Source organism: Talpa europaea (assembly GCF_964194135.1).
Source record: "Talpa europaea genome assembly, chromosome: 10".
NCBI classification, from domain to species: Eukaryota; Metazoa; Chordata; class Mammalia; order Eulipotyphla; family Talpidae; genus Talpa; species Talpa europaea.
Window position 1 is genome coordinate 42,993,426 of NC_140077.1, and position 21,600 is coordinate 43,015,025.

Sequence of the window (21,600 nt, forward strand, 5' to 3'; positions counted from 1 at the left end):
TACAAATCACAAATTGAGTGGTGGTATAGGGCCAAGGATTGGTTTTTTTTCAAGCCTTCTTTTTTTTTTTTTTTTTAAACAACTGTGTCTTTTTTTTTTTTAAAGATATATTTATATATGCATACAAGAACTGGGGTACAAGCCAGAGGTGTGAGGGGGCAGTGAGAGGACTCACCAGAGACAGAGTGGGAAACAGAACAGGCGGATTGACTGAAATACACTGCTGAAGGGAGCATGGGTGAGTCAGGAGAAGTCTGCTGTACCATGTGGGTCAGCTCCCTGGCTTGATGGAACTTGTGCTGCAGTGGCTGTGGACAGCTTCATAGGTTGCGTCTTAACCCCTTGCACCACCAGGGAGGTACTCTCTTGTTTCTTGAAGTCAATTGGACTGAAAGGTGCACCCAACATACCCCTTAGGAATAGACCCTTTGATGGGTCACCTGGGCTATTGACTTTGATTCATGACAAATATGAGGAGGCCATCCCCTCCCATCCCTGTCCCTGGGACCCCCACTCCTGCTGGGACTCTTCCTCCTTCAGTATGTCCTTATGTCTCTCTGAAGTGTCTACTGTAGTCTGGGCTTGATGGGTGAATGGGTGGGAAAAGACATGCGAGATTAGTCTCTGCTTTCCTGATAAGAAACTTGTATCTTTAATATAGAAAGAACACTTCATTCAATAATTAACAAACAATCCAATCCAAAAATAAGAAAAGGATCTCAGTAAATATTTCTCCAAGATAAACATGTGACCAATAAACACATGAAATGATGCTTCACACCATTCATCATTAAGAAAATGCAAATCAGGGACCTCCCTGGTGGCCTAGGGGTTAAGTCCCAGTGCTATCACCACTGCCCAGCCCAGGCCAAGGAGCTAACCCATGTGGCACAGCAGACCTCACCTGTCTTGCCCGCTGCTCCCCTTAGCAGTGAATTTCAGTCAATCTGCCTGCTCTGTTCCCCACTCTGTCTCTGGTGAAACCTCTCACCCCCCACACCTCTGGCCTACACCTCAGTTCTTTTATGCAATAAAAATAAGAAACTTTAAAAAAAAAGAAAATACAAATCAAAACCACAATAAGATACTCCTTCACACCCACTAGGATGGTTAGAACCAAAAAGTCAGATAATGAAAGTGTTGACAAGGTTATGGAGAAACTATAACCCTTGCACATTGCTGGTGGGTATATAAAATGATACAGCCACTTTGGACAACAGTCCGGCAGTTCTACAAACAATTAAATAGGATTACCATGTAACCCAGCAATTTCATTCCATGATGTAGACCCAAGAGAAGTGACATTTGTACACAAATATTCATTGCAACATTACTCAGAATAGCTAAAAAGTGGAAACAACCCATATATTAATTAAAGTGACTGAATAAACAAATGTGGTACGTCCATACAATGGAATATTACTCAACAACAAAAAGGAATGGCACAACAAAAGGAATGGGTGAATTGTGGAAACATTCTGCTAAGTAAATGAAGTGAGACACAAATTACAAACACATATGATTCCGTCCGAAGTCCAGAATAGGGAAATCTATAGACAGAAAGTGGGTTGGTAATAGATTAAGAGGGTAATAGCTAAAGAATGCAAGGCTTTCTTTGAGATAGCTAAAACACTCTAAAATTGAATGTGGCAATAATTATACAACTTTGTACATATAATAAAAATCCACTGAACTGTACATTTTAAATGGATGAATTGTATGGTATGTGAATTGTATGCCAGTAAAAATGACATGCATGCAGGAAAATGGAAGACACGCATGGAGATGAGACACATGCACCAAGAGGACCCAGAAATGATGCACAGAGATAACATATGTGCAGGCAGACAACAGACACACACGGAGATGACATTAAGGCACGAGGCACACGGGTTCCCTGCTACCACGGAAGCGTGAGTCAGCACGGCTGGGATGGAAGCCTACAAAACTGAGATCTCATATAATTCAAAGCTGATGTGGAAGCTCCAGGCTACAGGAGCTCTGCTGGAGGCTGGGCTGCCAAGACCTGGGGCCAAGCCAAGGAAATTCTGGAAACTGAATCACCCGGACCTGCAGCCTTGGGGACAAGCAAGAGGAAGGAGTTCTTGAAGGATGGGGCCAAGAATTGCCAGGCTTTTCTTCAACTGGCACACCCTACTGTGCCCTACTTGGGCAGCATTAGAACTTGCAGAACAGCTCACAGGCTAGGAAGAAACATCCAGAAGTAGAAACATTCCACCAACTGGAGGTCACTGTCTGGCATGGTCACTTAGCTCCACTTCCCAAAATCGTGACCTCTGAGGGTCCCACACCCCAGGAGACACGAAGTAAAAGGCTACTGATGTCTTATGGGGCCACTCCATTTGTAGCAAGAATCCTTCTCAGGGCGAATCAATGTGATGGGTGTGGTGAGTAAACGCAGAGACTCCAGAGCCAGAATCCGTGGGCTCTGCCTTGTAGTCTTGGGCACACTGCTTAACACCCCTCTGCTTTAGGATTATAAGCACCTGTCTTGCGGGGTTGCCCTGAAAAATATACTTAGAGCACCTGGAATGGTCTGAGCTGGCAGCAAAGACTCTGTAAGTACACGTTTGCTGCCGTGATCATCACAATCATCATTCAAAGGGGGCATGGGAGTCCCCATGGCTCAGGTGGGGAGCCAGAGTTCAGGGCAGAGAGTAGCTCTGCTGTGACCTGGCTCTGACCTGCCCAGATCCCCTGCCAGTAAACAGGAAGACATCCCTGAGGAAAAACACCAGCATTTGGGCATCTTGGTAGGAGAGCCCTGGCTAAGAAGAGGAGGTTGGTTCAGGGCACTTTTAAAAGTGAGAAAGAACATGCACAGACAAAAGGTTGGTGCCAAGGAGCTGTCTCTGGGTAGCAGAATTGTAGGCGATTCCTTCCTCTTTAAACTTTCAGGCACCATCTCTACACTTTCTATATTTCTCCTATCTGAAAAGAAAGCTGACTTTAGGGCCTCCCCGGTGGCGCAGCGGTTGAGCGCTGGGTTGCGAGGCTGCCCACAGCTTCTGCGACGCCGGTTCGATCCCCGGCCACCGGGTGAGGGTCCCACATGGCGCGCAGACCTCTCCTGCAGCCCGCTGCTCCCCTCAGCAGTGTACTTCGGTCCTTCTGCCTGCTCTGCTCCCTGCTCTGGCTCTGGTGAATTCTCTCACCCTCTCGCGCTTCTTATTTAAATCTTAAATAAATAAATAAATAAAATTTAATTTAATTTTATTTATTTATACAAGCACTGGGTACAGTCAGAAGCGCGGGAGGGTGAGAGAATTCACCAGAGCCAGAGCAGGGAGCAGAGCAGGCAGAAGGACCGAAGTACACTGCTGAGGGGAGCAGTGGGCGGCAGGAGAGGTCTGCGCGCCATGTGGGACCCTCCTCTGGTGGCTGGCGAGCAGCTGGGGATCGAACCGGTGCTGCAGAGGCTGCGGGCAGCTTCGCAACCCAGCGCTCAACCGCTGCGACACTAGGGAGGCCCAAAATTAAATTAAATTTTAAAAAGTTGACTCTACATAGATTATCTGCCTATCACAATGAGCAAGTAACATTATGGCCTATTTTTAAATAAAGCTTTTTTTAAAAAAGAAAAAAAAAGAACCCTCCCTTTCTGTTATCCAGACTCCCTGCTATGGGGTGAAAGGCTGTGCTTGGGAATAGAATACCTGGGGCTCCATCCTGGTCCAGCCCCTCCCCACAAGGCCTCTCCAAGCCTCATCTGAAGTTTCCACATCTGAAGCCACAGGGCTGCTGGAAAGATGGAATGAAATGCTGAAGGGGAAATACTTCTCGTGAGGCCTGCCCCACAGCAGGCTGGTGGCCTTGTCCCCTCCTTCCTTTGGCCTGGCTCTCCTGATTCCTTACGACCTGCCCCTAAATTTTCCACCATACACAATACACATTTCCAGGAGGCTACAGCAATAGGTCTTACCTGAGAGGTGCATCAGAATCCCCTGGCAAATTTGTGTAACTACTGATGTCCACACCATACCCAACTAGAGGATCATCTCTCTGTGCGTAGGGCTCAGACATCAGTATTTTTTCAAAGCTGCCCAGCTTATTTGAAGGTGCAACCAGGGCTGGGATCCAAACTCTGGAAGTGTCCACACAATGGAGTGGTACAAAATGGGATGTTTAAGTGATGATCAGATTAAAACAGCAGCAGCAGCCCTGGAGTATTCAACCAGAATTAGCCTGACACAGTGCAGGAAGTGGGCAAGGAAGACAGAGAGGGAATGAGAGCACAGGGGTGCGTATCCTGATCGAGGGGGTCAGGGTTGGTCCAGACAGGGTCACTGCTCACCTCTTATGAGTGTAAGCATCTCTCTGGGCTGAGTGAGACCAAGGATCACAAGGACCACACACAAATTGTGCTTTAGGGTCTGTCATGCACCCTAATCATCTTCTCTTGGAGTGAAGAGTGATTTACCAAAATTGCCCTGAGTGGAATTGGGGAGCAGGAGGTGGGTAGAGGGGCTGTGATGTCCAGGGCAGCCAGTGGCAAGTCAATTATGGCACAGCCACCCAGCTGGCAAGTCCACAGCACAGAGGGTGAGGACAATTAGTAGCAACTATGATGAGGCTGATGATGAGGATGATGAAGGCGATGACTGGCTCTGTTCTCCAGTTGGGTAGAGAACAATGTTGCTCAGCTCTTCAAATGTCTGGTAAGTGTTCATAAAGGAAGGGTGCTTGTTTATTATGACACCTCCCCCACACATACGCCAGGGACAGGGGACCTCAGGTGCTCAAATATTCCCCTTCTGCTCCGAATCCCACATTGTGCCCAGCCAAAATCAAGGGCAGACCCTGCCAGGCTGGAAGCCACTTCCAGTTTCCACAGCCTATGCCCAGGAGCCATGTGACTCCAAGGTTTCCCCCTCTCTTCCCACCACCACAGCCCACCAAGCTTGAGACCTGGAACTGCGCCCAGCCCCCTCCTGGTCCCTGAGCCACAGCAGTGGTGGCAGTTTCAGGAGACAGGAAGGAGCCCTCAAATGCCAGGAGGTGGTGTGGCTGCCAGCCCCTATGCTGAGAAGTGGCTCCCTGCATGGAGGCCTTGCTGTCAAAATCCTGTGGCTCAGAAGCAAGTCAGCTCACAGGGGGCAGCTCCAGGCAGCCAGGCCCTCCCACATTGAGGGCTGGCACCCAGTGGGTCACTTTTCCCAGCCAGACCTTCCCTCCATCTGTCCGTCAGCCTGGCCCGGAGGGATGCTGACCTGGTTTCAAATCCACCCTCCCGTAAAAACTCATGCATGTAAAATGTTTATCACCAAGCACAGAAGGATGAAAAGGAGTGACCTGGACACTGAACTCCTGTGTCAGGCCAGCTCTCACCTCGGGTGCCTGGCACTGTCACATGTTTCCAGCCCTCTTGGAACCCTGACACTTCACCACAGCTTGTCTCAGGCCCTTTACTGGTTCCTGATTCACTCTACATGTTCACATACATCTCTGCAATTTTATTCTTCCTGAACCTCTGTTTGCAAAAGTAATCATCTACTCATTCATTCATCCATCAGTTAACGACTGGGTGCTAGAGACAGCTCCATACCTGGAGCTAACACTCTACCAAGGGGTGAGGCAGGCAATCAATCAATAAAAATAAGGCAGACCAAATGAAAACAGCCATGGAGAAAAATGAAGCCACAGAGAGAACTGGAGTCAAAATTTTAAGTATGGGAGTCAAGGCAGATACCCCTCAGATGGGGAACTATGAGCAAAAGCCAGAGGGAGAGGAGATACAGGCTGGCAGGATTGGAAAGCAGTGTTCCCCTCTAGGAGTGCAGTCAGGAGGAGCCCAGAGAGCGTCTCAGGGTGCAGAGGAGGCCCAGGGAAGCAGTACCTAGGGCCTGCTGGGCTCCTCCCCAGGGGGTATCATGTGAGGGCTGGACGTGCCTGCACTGCTCTCGCTGATATTGGTGAACAGGCAGCAGATGGGAGCAGGGTGTTAAGGAAGTTAAGGAAGCAGGGAGTTAAGGAAGCCACCACCATCACCAGGGAGAAAGAGGAAGGCCTGCACCACCCCAATACTTGTTATCATTAAGTTGTGTTTGTTTCCCTTTGGGGATTATTGGCAACAAAAATCTCCCACTGTCAGCATGTGGGATCTACTCTGCATCAAGACCCACACATGTTCACACAGCCTCCATGACTTTGTCCTGCCAGGAATACCCTTCCAGCCCATCTCAAATGTCACACCACCATGGCTCCCACTCTGCTTCTGGTGACTCTTGGCAGGTGCCTATCCGATATGTCTGCCTGTCCCTCTTCTAAATGTGAGCTCCAGAGTACCAGTTCTGATTCCACACCATGGGGTCAACTTCAGAAGGAAACCACCTAAATAAACATTCTTGAGGCCAAGCCTCCAGCATGAGCTCCCTCGGGCACACTGCCCTCCATGAGAGATCTGCTTTCCCACAAAATGTGGCTGTGGCTTAGGGGTTGGTATGTGTTACCTCAAGTCTCCCATCCTGGACTGTGAATGATGAGGTGACAAAGTATCCAGTGCTCAACGCACCCAGGCCAGCAGCCTGCTGAGTAATTAGGGCTGAAGCAGCTAATTCAGAGTATGGGCCAGGGCTTCATGGGTGAAAATTCAACGATAGGGAGGGATGACTTGGAGGTAGAGGTGGTGGAGGTGTTACAGCACTTTCTGAATAGATCAAAGGTTTAAATAATTGTTTGACTTAAAAACAAAGGCTGACAAAGAGCTTGAAGCAGCCAGCTTCTGGCAAACGCTCCTACCTTCCAATGTTTCTCTAAAAGGAACCCATTCTACAGCCCCCTTAACTGTGTTACTTAAAGTCAAAGAAAATGAGACCTAAGGGTTTCTACTGTTCCATGACAAGTATACATATAACAGTACTGCCCCCATTACTTTGAAAGTGATAAAACAGAGGCTATGATGACTTAGGATAAGAAACACCCAGAACAGTCTGTTTGTGCTTCAATTCTGCCCACTGGGCCACTGACATTTGCTTATTCTCAGTTGGCATCTCAGTTTTAGGGAGGACCATGACATTGCAGGAGTTGACAGAGCCCACAGCATCACTGATGTCACTTGAAATTTGCTGAATCCTTTTCCACTGACCCAGGAGAGGCCATGTGGTGGGCTGAGTGGGGAGACCTGATATGGAAGTCAAGGGCCCAATCTCCAGTGACCCAGACAGCTGCCTTCTATATGAGCCTGGGTGAGTCTCTTCCTTCTCTGAGTCCCAGCTTCTTCATCTGGAAAGTGAAGAAGGGACTGAGGAGCCCCCAAAGCCTCTCGCAGTTGCAGCTGTCCACAAGTCAGGCCAAAGACAGGGTTTTTCATAAGGCAGGTTTTTCTAAGGCAAGGATGATTTGTGCTGACAGGGAGTGCCTCAAAATGAACCAATCTGTAAATATCACTATTGCTAATATTGTTTCTTAAGGCATTGAAGGTAGGGCAAGGCCTGCATACTGAAAATGGAATGCTGGGCCTGGCAGATGACTAGGGACTGTCCTACTACGGTGTTGAAGGAATGTGGGAATTCCCTGAGTGCTCAACCACCGGAAGCCCACTCCAGGCCCTACCACTCTGAGGCTGGGAGGCAGCTGGAAGGCAAGAGCAGGCCACAGAACATCCCACAGCCCGCCCTCCCTCCAGTCAGCCTGACGATGCCAGAAGAAAAATAAAATCAGCCCCCCGACCTGTGGTGGCTGGAATGGGAGGCTCTGCTCGGAAGGAAGAGCAGTGAGGTGATGTCTGACTTTTGTTCTATATCATAAATAAGTTATTAATCCAGGGCAGACAGTGAGGCACAGCCGTGGTAGGCGAAACTCTGAAACATCAGACGGTTGAGAGGACTGGAAAACCACCCAGGACCCAGATCCTGGAAGTCCTCAGACAGAGGTCCAGACAGGATGGGCCTTCTGTGAAGCGAGAAGAGCACCAGCATGGACAACCTGGCTCTGGAAGCCATCCCCCTGTGGATCCTGCCTCAGTTTCTGCCTTCATTCCAAGACAGCAAGAACAATAATAATAAAAGCCACAGCATATAGTTCTAGACTCTATGGCAGCACTTGAACTTCATCAAAACTAGAAGGCAGGGACACCTACTTCATAGATATGGAAATTAAAGCTCAGAAAGGTCAAGTCTGTAGGGTCAGGGTGGACAAACAATTGTAAATGGCTGCGACAATCCCTCCAGGCCCTGTAGGCACCCCTATTTGCAATGCCACTTTGTCGCTCTCCCCTTTGATAGGTGAAGTCCATTGCCCCATTCTCAGGAAATCTAATCTGGCTTGCTCTGACCAAATAGGATGCAGTGAAGCAACATTATACAACCTCCAAGATTAGACCTTTGGGTCTAATTTTAGACCAAGATCAGATGCTTCCAGCTTTGCCCCCTTGGGGTGCTACTCTAAGGCTGCCATGAAAGAAGCCAGCCTTGTCTACCAGAGGAGGAACATCCACACGAGGAGAACGTAGCCACCAGCCCAGCTCTCTGGGCATGTGACTGAGGCCACTTAGATCTTGCGGAGGAACCACTGCTTCCCAGAAGGCCCTTTATTTGTTGGTTTAAGTTCCGCAGTTCTCGGCTGGCTTGTCCCTCAGCAGTGGGTAAGGATTGGAGATGCTCAGTTTCCCCACACTGCCTAGAAATCCTGTGTTCCCACCTCCCAGAGCTGCCCCTGCCTCCGGCCACCAGACCCCACACCCCCAGTCAGGGAGCGGCCGAGAAGACACGCTCACCCTAGAAAGGACTGCAGGTCACCTTCCACCTGAAACCCGCGGTCTTCACAGTAGATGGGGTCACAAGTTCTCTTTCTCTCCTAAGAAACAATTTTTTGGTCTCCAAGCATAAATTCTAAAAAATGGATGCAAAGTTTCTCAAAGAAATGGGTCATCTGAATAGCAAATGCAATAAACCAGGTCTCCCCATCAGAGAGGGTGTGCGTCCTAGAGACAGAAGCTCGCTAGTGAGCGGAGTGCAGGGAGCAGGGAGAGAGCCGGGTTTCACCTCGCACACCATCTTAGGATGTGACCGCATAGGACACACAGCATGCACAGCTGACCTGTGATGTCTGCCAGGTGCAGGAGGGCAAACAGGGGTTCGAGTGTCACATCTGTCATGGCTGGCCTAGAGGCAGATGGAGAATTCAGCCATGAACTAATGACCAGGCCGCTGGAACTCCTCACCAAACTGGGATGAGGGGGACACAAATATGAGCTTTCTGCCACCTCTGAAAGCCAGCCCTCTACATGCCTTCCCCAGCAAACTCACCAGCACCCACCAACAGCCTGCCCTGTGGCAGGACCCATGCTGGTGTCACAGGGACGAACAAGTGACCAATCTCAGGAACCAGTGGGAAGATTATAGGCAAGAATACAAAGTGGGGCGAAAGCAAACTGCAACCTGAAAAGAACCGGGAGGCCTGGGTGAGGTTGAAACCTGGTAGGCCTGCCCAGCAGAAGGCTTAGAAACCACTATAGGATGTCAAGCTGACAAATGGAGAGCTCTCATCTTCCCCCTCTTTCCTACCACCACCCACTCAGACCCAACTCTATAAAGTACTGTGCTCATAAGCCCTTTGCAGATATAACAGCTCTATGAAGTGACTACAATTATAATTCCCACTTTACAGATGAGAAAACAGAGATGTGATCATTGCCCAAGGCCATAAGGCATGCAAAAGGCAGGGTTAGGATTGCAACCCAAGCCATCTGGTTCTAAGTATTCCCACTCTCATCTCTTGTACTTACTGCAATCCACAACCTCCACCTAACATTCCTGCTCTATTGCGTCCATACATTGTCCTAAAAAAAATAGAACACTCTATTTTAAAATCCACAGCTCTGATTCTCCTAAAAACACTCAAAGGAGGCCTCCCCAGTGGCGCAGGGGTAAAAGACAGCACTATCAAGCTATTGCCAGCCACTGCAGCACGAGTTTGATCCCAGGCCAGCTAGGGAGCAACGCTCTTGGCACAGCGGACCTCTCTTGGGGAGAACCCGCTGCTCTCTTCAGCAGTGTATTTCAGTCAATCTACCTGTTCTGCTCCCCACTCTCTCTGGTAAATCCTCTCACCCCCCACACCTCTGGTCTACACCCCAGTTCTTGTGTGCATCAATAAATAAATCTTAACAACAACAACAAAAAAAAAATACTCAAAGACCTGAGATGCCAGATTGGCATTCCCTTTACACAGGCATGTCCTCTCCAGTTTGCTACAATCACCCTTCCCGCTACTATACCTGGCCGGCTGCTCCTTCCCAAGTTACTCCCTGCTGCTGCAGGCATCTGAAATCGGACCTCCCATGCACCATGAGCCCAGCCCAGTACTCAGAAATATGCAAAAATTTAAGACAGAAAGTCCCTGATTTCTGAGGTCAGGTGGTTGAGATGGGGATGCCTCTGGCAGAGGCACCTGTGGATCTGTGGACAGCATGAACAAAGGCTGGGAGGCTGAAAGTGAGGCTGGAACACTATCCTGGCTGGGGTGGGGTAAACTGCACACAGGAGCCACCATTGAGACTGGAGAGGTGCAGCAAGGAGGTGATGCCTATACCAATGTGGGGCCCGACACTGCCTGCCCCTCCCAGGCTCTCAGCAAAGACGTGTGAGGACAAATGGCCTGCAGGCAAAGATGTTAGGGATAGGCCAGCTGGTGGTTGGGTGAGGGCCCTGCTGAAACTCTAGCCTCACACTCCAATCCCCAGGGTAGGGTGGACAGCAGGGAGGGGGTAGAGGGGATGCTTCCCAAAAAGTTGTCAGGACAGCCCATACTCACCCCAGCCAGAAAGGTATAGCCCCTAGGACAAGACAGTGTTGGCATAAGGACAACAATGAGCCACAGGCAAATCTGCTTCACCAGCATGCAGCTGGGAAGATTAGCATCTTCCCCAAACTAATGTAACTCCTGCTTAGCAACCTCCCATGTCTCCCTACAGCCACAGGGATAGGATACGTCTGTGCTCCATGGTGAGGCAGAGTTTCCAAACTACATGTTCACCACTCCCCTCTCCCATGGAGAGCCAGCGTGACTTGCCATTTCCTGAATCCTGCAAAAGACAAGATTTCTTTCCATGTAGAATGCCTATCTCTTGGCTTAAACAACTCCTATTAATGCTTTAAAACCCTGTCCAAATGTCCCCTCCCATAGGAAGCCTTCACTGAGCACCCCTCCATCTCAGTACTTACCTCCAGGCCACTGACTGAGCACATTATGCCTCCTTGCTTTCCCACAAAACACTGAAGTTTAGTGAGGTCTGTTGTTTCCCACTGTCTGCTGTGCGCATCAGTCTTCTTTCAACTGAGGGTTTCTGGAGTACAGGGAGAGGGCTGAGTTTTATCCCTGCATCCCTGGGACCCACTCAAGGGCCAAGCTCTGGGCAAGAGGCCCACTGATTGTTTATGGAATCCTCTAGTAGGCACCTCTCAGTATCTCCCATCCCAGTCCCAGATGGCATCTGGAGTTACTGCAGGCCAGTTGGGATCTCCACACTACCAAGCATTTTGACCTTGGCATGGCTGTCATCTGACCTTACAAGGTCAGCAAGCACCATTCAGTCACTCTGCAGAGAAGCTGCCACAGCAGAGGGGAGTCAGAATCTGGCTAAACTGGGGAGCAGAGATGGCCTCGGACTCACAGCAGAGAACACTGATAATCTACGTACCGTTGCGACACCAGGGACTCTCACGATGTTTGTAGCATTTTTCACTATTAACAATAATTGTAACTACTATAGGAATTACTGTTAAAATGTAATAAAAATTACAATTAATAGTCACTAAAATAATCTCTATTTTAAGGCTTCAATGTACGCTAGACCCTGCACTTTTTGATATTATCTTATCTAATCCTCTGAACAACCCTATAAACAGCTGTTCTTCTCCCATCCTTAGAGATGAGGAGTCCATGCACAGAGAAATTGAGAACTTATTCAAAGTCACACAGCTAGTCTGCACCAGTGTGAAGAGACTCCACCCTCCCACCACCCTGCTCTCTCCCATAATCACCACTAACAATGCCTGTCTCGGGTTTTTTCTAGGCCAGGCACTTATGTAACAACCTCATTGAAATATGATTTACGTGCCATACAATTCACCCATTTAGAGTTCAGAATTTAAGGGTTTTTAGTATAAGCACAAAACTGTGCAACCACTACCGCAATCAATTTTACAAGGTTTCATCACTCCCTAAAGACATCTGAACCAACCCCTACCCTACCCCTACTATAATCCCATTTTAAAGACAGGACTGAGGCTCAGAGAGCTTCTGTGACTTGTGCCACAATTGCAGGGGTAAGAAGCAGGGCTGGGAAATAGCCTTCCTGCCCCCTCCCCACACTGCCTGCCAGGGGTCTACTCAGTGTAACCCACTAAACATGCACCATCTGCAAAGGGTGGAAAATGGAACCATGTGGTGACAAATCTTACACATACAGCTGCTTCCATGCCAGTCCCATGACTCACAGGGACACTGAAGGCAGAGGGACAGTCCACACAGCCAAACTCCCATCACCCCAGTGCAGACGCAGCAAGGCCCAGGTCTCAGGGCAACAGAGATGGCAACAAGAGAGGCTGGCTGGCAGTACTGGTTCTGGAGGGGCACAGCCCCACAGAAAAGCAGGGAACCCACTCTGCTGACCCCAATCCTGTACCCAACAGACCCTCCAGGACCCACAAAGAACTGCCCCCACCACATTCTTCCATGTTCCTCCCAGGAATTCAGAGCCACAATCACCAACAGAGGGTGTTTCTGCACCTGGCCCCCAACTGGGCCTCCTAAGATAACATAGGCCCTCCCTGCCGCACCAGGCCCTCAGAGGTTGGGGATCACTGAGCTTGCCAGGATTTCTGCATTGACTGGTGAAGCTCCCTAAGTTGGGCTCTGAAGAGTGGTCCCTGGATTGCTGCTGTTGCCCAGGCACATTCCCAACCTGGGACTCTGACAGCTGCCTCTACCTTCAGAGGAAACACTTTGCAGGTAGAACTGAGCCTCTCCACATCCCTTATGTCCTTCCCCCAAATATCCTTAAGTTGCTAGGATCAGTTGTTCTCTCTGCTGGCCAGCTTAGCATTTTCCTTCATGTTTATAATGTTTGAACAGTCTTGCCACCTCCTCCAAGGAGCCTTCCTAGATGCCCTAACCAAAATAAATTAGTCATGCCTTTTGCTGTTGAATCATTCAAGATTATTTGTTTGCTTTCAAGTGTGGATCCCCATTAGTCCGCAGGGGCCCTGGTTTCCTCATTCCTGGGTCCCTCCCTACTCCCTCTCCAGAATGTGACATACCAGGCCCTCCAGAAGAGCAGATAGGAAGATAAGTCCCTTCCCTCACCTTTCCCAGTGTCTATCCAGAGACCTATAGGTGAGTGACTGGGATAGAAGTGGAAAGGGGTAGCAGTCACGGACTGCATTCCAGTTAGTAATGAGGATCAAGCCATGGTATCAAGCTGAGATACCATGCTTCCCACAGAGCAGATAAGATGCCAAAGGGCTGCAAGACTGGCTGCACAACAGAGGGAGGGGCTCGTTCAAGATAACCTTACCACTGGAAGGATGCTCAGCCATGAGTATCGCACTCAGGACTGGTGTCTTCCCTCTCTGCACCTGCAGCCTAGCCCAGGCCTGTCATGGAGCAGGCCCCTGACCTGACCAAGATGGAGGAGTCAATTATAGGTTTACAGGTGTCTCATTTCAAACTTCTCCAGCAAGGCCTGCCCCATCATGCCACAGCTGAAGGGGCTCTGAGCTCATCCGTTCCAGCCTTGGGGAATTAGGTAAGAGAAGCTCCAAGAAAGAAGGTAGCTGCTCATGGTCACACAGTCCAGACTCTTTCCAGACAGCAAACCGCCCCATCCCCACCCTTTCCACCCTCTACTTCCCTCAGGGTTCAAACAAGGCCCACCTACCTAGCACATCTTCTGGGGCCCCCTTCCAGCCCCTTCTAGTATTGTGCTCCCTCAGTCATTTGTGTAAGCTTTTCCCTCCACTTGGAATCCCCTCCCACGCTCTGGTCCCAGCAAATTTCTACTTATCCTTCCATGCCCAATTCAAATGTCAACCTTCTCTGACACCAAAGATAATAATCACCCCGATTTATTGAGTACCTAGCCCCACTGTGTTCTGGAAAAGCAACAAGTTAATGCTGAAACTTCCAGTGGGGTCTCCCCTGGTTAGCAATCAAGTTCCTCAAGGACCCCTAAAGCAGTGCACTAACAACACCTGTGACACACCCATATAAAGGGGGCAAGGTACACTGCCCTGGTATACTTGTAAGGTACACTGTCCTGGACTCATAGAAGCTACCTGTGTTATCTTCAGACCACCCCCATGACTCAGTGTCCTCATCTAGACAATGAGCAAAGGCAGTGGATGTGCCTGGGCCTTGGGAAGGACTCGCTTCTGCAGCTGTTACTGTTTGAGTCACTTTCATTTTCTTCCATCTCCCTGGGGGTCTTTCCTGTGACCAGTGCTCTGTGTATCATTTTTTTGAATGAATGATTTTGGCATCTGAAATGTTAAAAAAGATGTGATTGAGATCCAGAGACCACATGTAGAACTGAATCTCTTTAGAAAAGCTGCACTGTGGTCTTTTGGTCCAAATGGGGGCTCAACGGGGTCACTGTGAAATAGCCCCTCTCTCATGGGGACACAGGGCAGTTTTCAGGAGTGAGTTAGAAGAGAGGAGAGTCCTGCTTTGGGCTGCGTTCCTGTCAGAGGCCTAGACAGGGAGGCCTTAAAGATTAGGCTCTGGAAATAGCCAAGGGCACAGGAGTAGCCTGGTGGTTAGGGTCACAAGAGGAGGCCCAGCCCAAGGCTCAGCCCCAGTGAGGTCCATTTCTGTCCCTCACTAAAGACAGAGGGACCCAAGCAAGCCACTCCCTGGAGCCTCCATTCTGCCACAGAACAGGCCTCTGGAGCCCATCCACGGACAGCCTCTGAGAACAGATCTGGCCTCTGTAAATGTTACACAAAGTGAACGGCTGTCTGCCAGGGAGCATCAGCTGCAGCCCCTCTCCGGACAAATAAGAACAGCAAAGCCCAGAGATGGGGAGTGACTCACCCAGATCTTACAAGTGATGAGAACGTTTACTTAGAAGCCACGTCGATAAGAGTCGGCAATGCCTGCCCCAGCCCACTGCGAAGGCCCCACTCCCAACAAGCAGAGTGCACCTTGTTACCGTGTATCCTGCCCTGTATGGCCATGTGAGCTGCTTCAGGGAGTGCTGGGTCGGGTACCTATGTGGCCCTAGTCCTCCACCATCTAACAATCAGTAACCATTTGTTAACAGGCTGCCGCACTGGCTCGATGACAAAGTTTCCAGGGTGAAAAGAGGGTGGAACGTTACTTGACAATCAGCCATATAGACCTTTGTTCAGATTTCCAGTGTCCATTTATGGAGGTTGTCAATGAAGAGGGAGACCCAGCCCTGCCCCTGAATAGCTTACATTCTATGTGGTCTTGGCTTTAGGAGTTTACCATGTGATTCAGCCAAGTCTGGTTTGCACCAGCGCTTTCCTCTCTCTGTCTTCTCTCCATCTGCATGGACACTGCATCGTGGGTGTTTTCATGCATCACTTCAGATTTTCAACCAAAATGTGTGGCCACAGTAGAGCCCCAGCCAGTAGGCTGACCAAGGGCTCCCGCTGCACAGAACCGCTAAGCCAGGGCAAGCAGGGAGCCAAGATTCAACTGGAGTCAGCACAGGTCCCAGCCTTCTCCCGCTGCCCTTCCAAGCTGGTTTTCTCAATGTCTTACAGTCCAGGTGACTGCAGCGCATGCTCACCTTTGACGCCTCAACCAGGCCACTCAAGGGGGGTCCTCTTGCCTCCAACAGGCCAAAAGTTCATTTTCAGAAAGCAAGAAATCTACTGTTTCTCTATAAAGCACAGGTATACACAGTATATAACAGATTCCAGCAGATCTGTGGTGTTAAGGGAAAATGTCTACAAAGATTTCTTCAGGGACTAATAATGAAAGAAAGATCAAAGGCCTCCCCGGTGGTGCAGCAGGTTGAGTGCAGCGCTATGAAGTTGTCCGTAGCCTCTGCAGCGCGGGTTCAATTCCTGGCCAGCCAGGGAGATACCCACATGGTGCAGCAGACCTCTCCTGTCTCACCCGCTGCTCCCCTCAGCAGTGTATTTCATCAGTCTGCCTGTTCTGCTCCCCCCTCTGTCTCTGGTGAATCCTCTCACCCTCCCACGTGTCTGGCCTGTACCCCAGCTTTTGTATAAATAAATAAATCTTTGAAAAAAAAAAAAAGAAAGAAAGATCGAGAGAAACACTGGCCCAGATAAAGGCAGCTATGATATTCAGCAGGAAAACACCTCCCAAGAAGACACTAAGTGCTCCTAGCGCTGCCAGTGAGGAAAGAGCCAGCTCGGGTCCTCCCCTACCTTATCCCTCTCTTACAGCGGAGGGGCAGATGGGGCAAGCAGGAACCCAGGACACATCAGCTCCTACCTGACGTTGCCGACAAAGTTGACACTACCAGCAGAGCACCCATGGGGGCCCTGGGTTGCCACTGGCTGATGAGGGTCTGAGGCCGCGGATGGCACACGAGGGGAAGGAGACACTGCCTGAATTGAGACTTAGGAAGGGAAGCCACCCTTGACTCTCTGGGCCAACACTTAGAATCAACTACCAGGGGTACCCCAGGTGCCTGAGGGGCTGGGCGGGGGGACAAGTCCTAGGGAAGGGAACAGACAGAACAGAGTGCCAGAAAAGAGCAAGCTGACTTTTGGGCCAGAGACAATCGGGGACAAGGAAGGAAAAGAAGCAGTAAGAAGGCCAATGGCGGCTCATGCTCACAGAGCCTTGCCCCAGTGCCAGGCAGCTGCCAACCCCACCGCACGCCACCCTCTGGGGCAGCCCAGGGCCTCAGCAGCAGCATGTCAACTCATGTCTCCCTGGAGCACTGCAGATGCCTCAGCAACTGAAGTGTGCTGGGCACGTGGGACCTGAACAGTTGATAGATGCAAGTGAATAAATCCTGCTTCACACACAGGGAAAGAACCAGAGAAGGCAAGTAAAAGTAATCTGAAGCCTCAGGGTAAGTGAGAAGTACAGCCAGGATTCAACCCCAGCATGACCCACCTTCCTCATCCCTGCTTATATCTAAGTTCGAGATTCCTGCCAGGTAAGATGCAGTCCTGGGAGCCCACAGATGAGGGGGATATATAAGATAAGGCACCCTCTTAACTCAGCAGCTTCACCCTGACAGACTTGAACCTGGTGGCAAGGGAGCATGAGGGGCTCACTCCGGAAGGCAGTGCAGCCCCTGACTGGGCTCAGACTGTACACTGGGCCTCGCAGGAAGCCAAGGAGACAATCACGTCGACCTGGCTGAGGCAGCTGGTGACTGGGAAGGCGGGGGGGGTGCAGCCTGATGAAAGGCTTGTTCCTTACCAATCCATCGCAGTTGCTGATGGCGACAGTCGCCCTCGGCATGCCCGTGATACTCCCGGTATAGACACACTCCTGCCACAAGGGCTGCCGGAACAGCTCCTGAAAATCCTCCTGCCACTCCACCGAGGCTCCGGGCACCACCAGCCTCCGATTGGGCTGCAGGCGCAAGTGCAATTCCTCTCCAAAAACAGTAACATTGAAGTACAGGAAGGAGCGCCCTGCACGGCTTGGCTGCAGGGTGGCTCCTTCAGGGTGCAGGGGGCTGCGGGCCACACGGAGGTGACTGGAGTGTGATGGCGATGCCGGTGGCCCATCCGCTGCCATGCTGCCTGTGAAGGCTGCCGCTGGCCCAGACACCACATGGGAAAGGAAGCGTCCCTGGAAATCTGTGCTGCAGGGCACTGTCACACCATAGTCACTGAGCTTTCGGGAGAAGGACAGCTCTGTTGGAAGTAAACAAAGAGTTACTTCAGTAGTGTTTGTGCAGAGGTAAGGGAACGCTGGAAATTCCGAGGGGCCAGGAAGGGATCTGCAACCTGAGTGTCACCTCGGAGGGACCTCCCAGCTCAAGTTCATCTAGTTCCCATTCATCGCTTCCTGAGCCCCTGGATGGCTGCACTTGGGTGAACGGTGTTCAAGTACTTGAGGGACATAAACTGCTCCCTGTAGTCCCCAGGTCCTTGTTAAACTTAGCAAAAGAAAACAAATGAGGCCAAACAGAGTCCTGTCACTCTAGCAACAAGCCTTCCGACCTAGGGCACCGAGAGGAATGGACTGAAATTCCCCGAAAGCCCCCAGGGCAGAGAGGGAAGGCCGGATCTGCCCAAACGCCTTCAGTGTGCTGAAGTCACTGGCCCAGCCTGGGGTAGGGCCTCTTCACCAAGCTCCCAGAACACAGCTGGCAAAACAAACACACCTAGAAACCCAGGGGATCCTGGGCACGTGTCAAGGAGAAAGGAGGAGCTGGAAAGGGAAGGGAGGGAGTTCAGGTTCTATATTTTGCCAAGTTTAGAAAGAAAAACCTTTTAAAGCAGCACAGTGGCTGCTGAGATTACTACATGGCCGAGACCCAAACCGGGTAAATATAGATTTTCAAAAATAAAAGGAGACGCACGGGGTGACCTGCCCACTCGGACTGACTTAAGTGTGAGGTCATGGCCCCATGCTCCAGGCTGCATGCCAGCAGCCCCATCCTCACACAGCATTCCCTGAGCCCAGCCAGGCTAGGCAGGAATGACAGATCCCTGGCTTCCAGGACTGGTGATTCATGGATACGAGTTTAGGAAGAATTTTCATTTCCACAAAGCTCTATCTCTTGTCTCCCAGCTCTCTTCATGGCACTAATAAAAGCTAGAAAATGATGTGCCTTGGAAATCCCTCATGCTCAAGGCAGTTATAGGTGGAGAACACTAACTCCTCTCATTTCACCCAGTAGAAGATCGCGGAGACTTCTGCTAGGAAAATCCTGCTTTGGTACAAGGACACAGCGACACAGACAAGTAGACAACCTGCCTGGAAATGACCGCAGCCCCCTCCCCCATGCTCATGCAAGATGAGAGGGGACTGTGTCAGGTCTGTGTGTGAAAGGGTTTGTGCATAGGGTGAGAGAATGCTGGGGGGAGAGGGAGACAGGTGTGTTCCTATGCAGGAGTGTGAGTGTCCCGTGTTCACTAGGGTGTTGGGCAACCACCTGCCACAAGGATTCTGTGTGTGACAGTCAGATACATGCACACACACACACACACACACACACAGAGCCGGGCACCCGCACAACTTGGAGCTGAAGAAGAAAGGAAAAAGAGACAGAGAGGTTTTCCCTAAGAAGAAAGTCCGTTTTTCTCAAATCCTTTCCTGGGGTCTCACTCTACAGCTCTGGTGCCAGAAAGGGAGAGAAATCTTGGAACAGAGCAGGAGACTCAAAGGAAGGAGAGTCCAGCCCCACTGCGCACACTGCCTCCCAACCGCTCAATCGCTGCCCGGCTCCTCCAGCACCCTTGGGTCACCCTGGCCCGCGTGCACCCCGGATCCCACACGCCCCGCGCGCCCGACCAGCACGCACCTGGGGTCCGGCTGCCCCCGGCCGCGCAGAGCGCACAGTGGAGGGGCAGCAGGCAGGACAGCAGCGCACGGAGCGGAGCCATGTGGCCGCACTGAGACGCGGGCCCGGAGCTCCGGGCTGCAGGCGAGGTCGGGGCGCGCCCGGGGCTGCCTGTGCCTGGGTCGGCTGGCCTCCGCCTCCCGCCTCGCAGCCTCCCGCCCGCCTGCTCCCGGCCCCCCGCGCGGCGCCGCCGCCTGGACCGCTGGCTCCGAGCTCCCGAGGCTGCCGGCGGGAGAGCCGAGCGGCTGACGCGCCAGCGCCCCCCGTGCCAACTGCAGGCCGCTCGTCCAGCCCGCGCCGTGCAGCTCCGGGACACCGCGGGAGCCGCCGAGGGGGCGGCGGGGCGGGCCGGGGGTGGGCACACTGGCGGGGCGGGGCCGGCGCGGGCCGGAGCGAGGGGCTCTGCGCGCCCGGAGGCGGGGCGCGGGGCTGGGAGAGCTGCGGCGTGTGGCCGGATCGGAAGTGCCACGCGGAGCCAGAGCTGGGGCTCCTGGCGCCCTGGGCGAGTATCCCCAGAGCCGCACGGGTTTCCCCGGAGTGTGAGCGGCTCTTTTTGGCTCTTCCGCCCGGCTTGCTTTAATGCAAGGACAGCCTTCCAGAACCGCTGGGTCCAAGGCATGTCCCTCTGCATTTGGTTGGGAGACGGTGAGCAGCAACAGCCCCCTCTCTGCACACCCCCTCCCCTCACCCTGTCTCCTTTCAGTGATGCCGCCAATGAACCTTCGACCTCTTGGCTGTTCCCTTTTTTTTTTTAAGATTTATTTTTATTTATGTATACAAGAGCTGGGATATAGGCCAGAGGTGTGGGGGGTGAGAGGATTCACCAGAGACAGAGCAGGGAACAGAACAGGCAGAGTGACTGAAATACACTGCTGAGGGGAGCAGCGGGCGAGACAGGAGAGGTCTGCTGCGTCATGTGGGTTGCTCCCTGGCCGACTGGGGATTGAATTCATGCTGCAGAGGCTGTGCATTGCTTCATTGTGTGGTGCTTAACCCCTTGCACCACCAGGGAGGCCCCTAGTTGTTCCCATTTTGCAGAAAACAGCTCCCAAGTGCGATGACTGGCCTGTGTCTAAATCAAGAGCAGGGCTGAGCAAGGTGAGGAGAACCCTGGTTTTAGAGTCAGATAGCCTTGACTGAAGCCCTAGCTCTGAACCTCCCTCATCGTGAAGTGGGCATTTACTACCACACATAGTAGCTGCTCAATAAATAACTGTTCTTTACTTAAAACCTTGGCACCAGTAGCACCTGCCCAGCTCAAGTGGCAAAAACCAAGAAAGAATGGGGTACAGTCCATGGACGGGTTCTGGCCCCTGAGTTTTCTAGGTAAATTTCCTTGGGATGGCCCTGCAGTGGGAGAGAAAAGTTTGCAATCACATGCCATGACTTTGTTCTGCCCCCATCTGGCCCCCACTCTGTAGCTGGGAGAACTGAGACCCTGTGAAGAATGAGAATGAGGGATGAGAGTGGGTGCTGCATTTGTAATGTTGCTGAGGCCAATAGTGTAGTCAGGGTAGTGGCCCAGCTACCACTTTACTCCATAAAAGGGTTCCTAGTGATTTCAACTGAACTGTATTTCAAGCAATCCAGAGGTAGAAATTGGAGAAAGGAGAGTTTTTTTTCCTGCTCTCCCTCTCTCTCTCTTTCAAGAACTGTGGAATAAAGAAACCTTTGTATGAAGTATATAAAGACCCCTAATCTTTCTGCTTTTGAGTTCAAATATTTTGTTGTGTGGCTTTCTTAAAAAGAAGCAAATTTGTGGCTGGAAATTCTCCTACCGGGCTTCTCTTGGGGTTCTCTGGGTGCCTGAGCAGGAATTTGGGTTCCTGCCCTCTTCCCTCGACATGAGGTCACCCAGTCTACACCCGTGCTGGACTTTAAATGCATTCATCCTGGTAGAGGACCTGGAGTCTCCATCCTCGTGCCTCCGGGACCTGACCCGCGGCCTTCTAAAAGGCAGTGCTTGTGAAATGATTGGAATGGTGTCAAGGTTTTTGAGGATCAGTGGTTTTTTGAAGCTGGTTCAGATAGCTGAAGTGATGTGTCTGAGGTCACAACGTGTAAGTAGCAGAGCTGGAATCAGAACCCAGAACTAAGTGCAG

The 21,600-nt window shown here is 51.2% G+C and overlaps 1 protein-coding gene across 2 annotated transcripts in view; it reads right to left on the reverse strand.

Moving 5' to 3' along the window:
• The window catches only part of ADAMTS14 (ADAM metallopeptidase with thrombospondin type 1 motif 14), a gene marked incomplete at both ends in the record, with an annotated part of 69,584 nt that extends 50,043 nt beyond the window's left edge, over window positions 1–19,541 (reverse strand). For both annotated transcript variants that reach the window (XM_084245674.1, XM_084245673.1), the window contains 2 exons: window positions 17,401–17,843; window positions 19,460–19,541. In XM_084245674.1, coding sequence (XP_084101800.1) covers window positions 17,401–17,843; window positions 19,460–19,541 — 525 coding nt within the window. The remainder of the gene's footprint in view (window positions 1–17,400; window positions 17,844–19,459) is intronic.
• Between the last annotated feature and the right edge of the window lie 2,059 nt (window positions 19,542–21,600).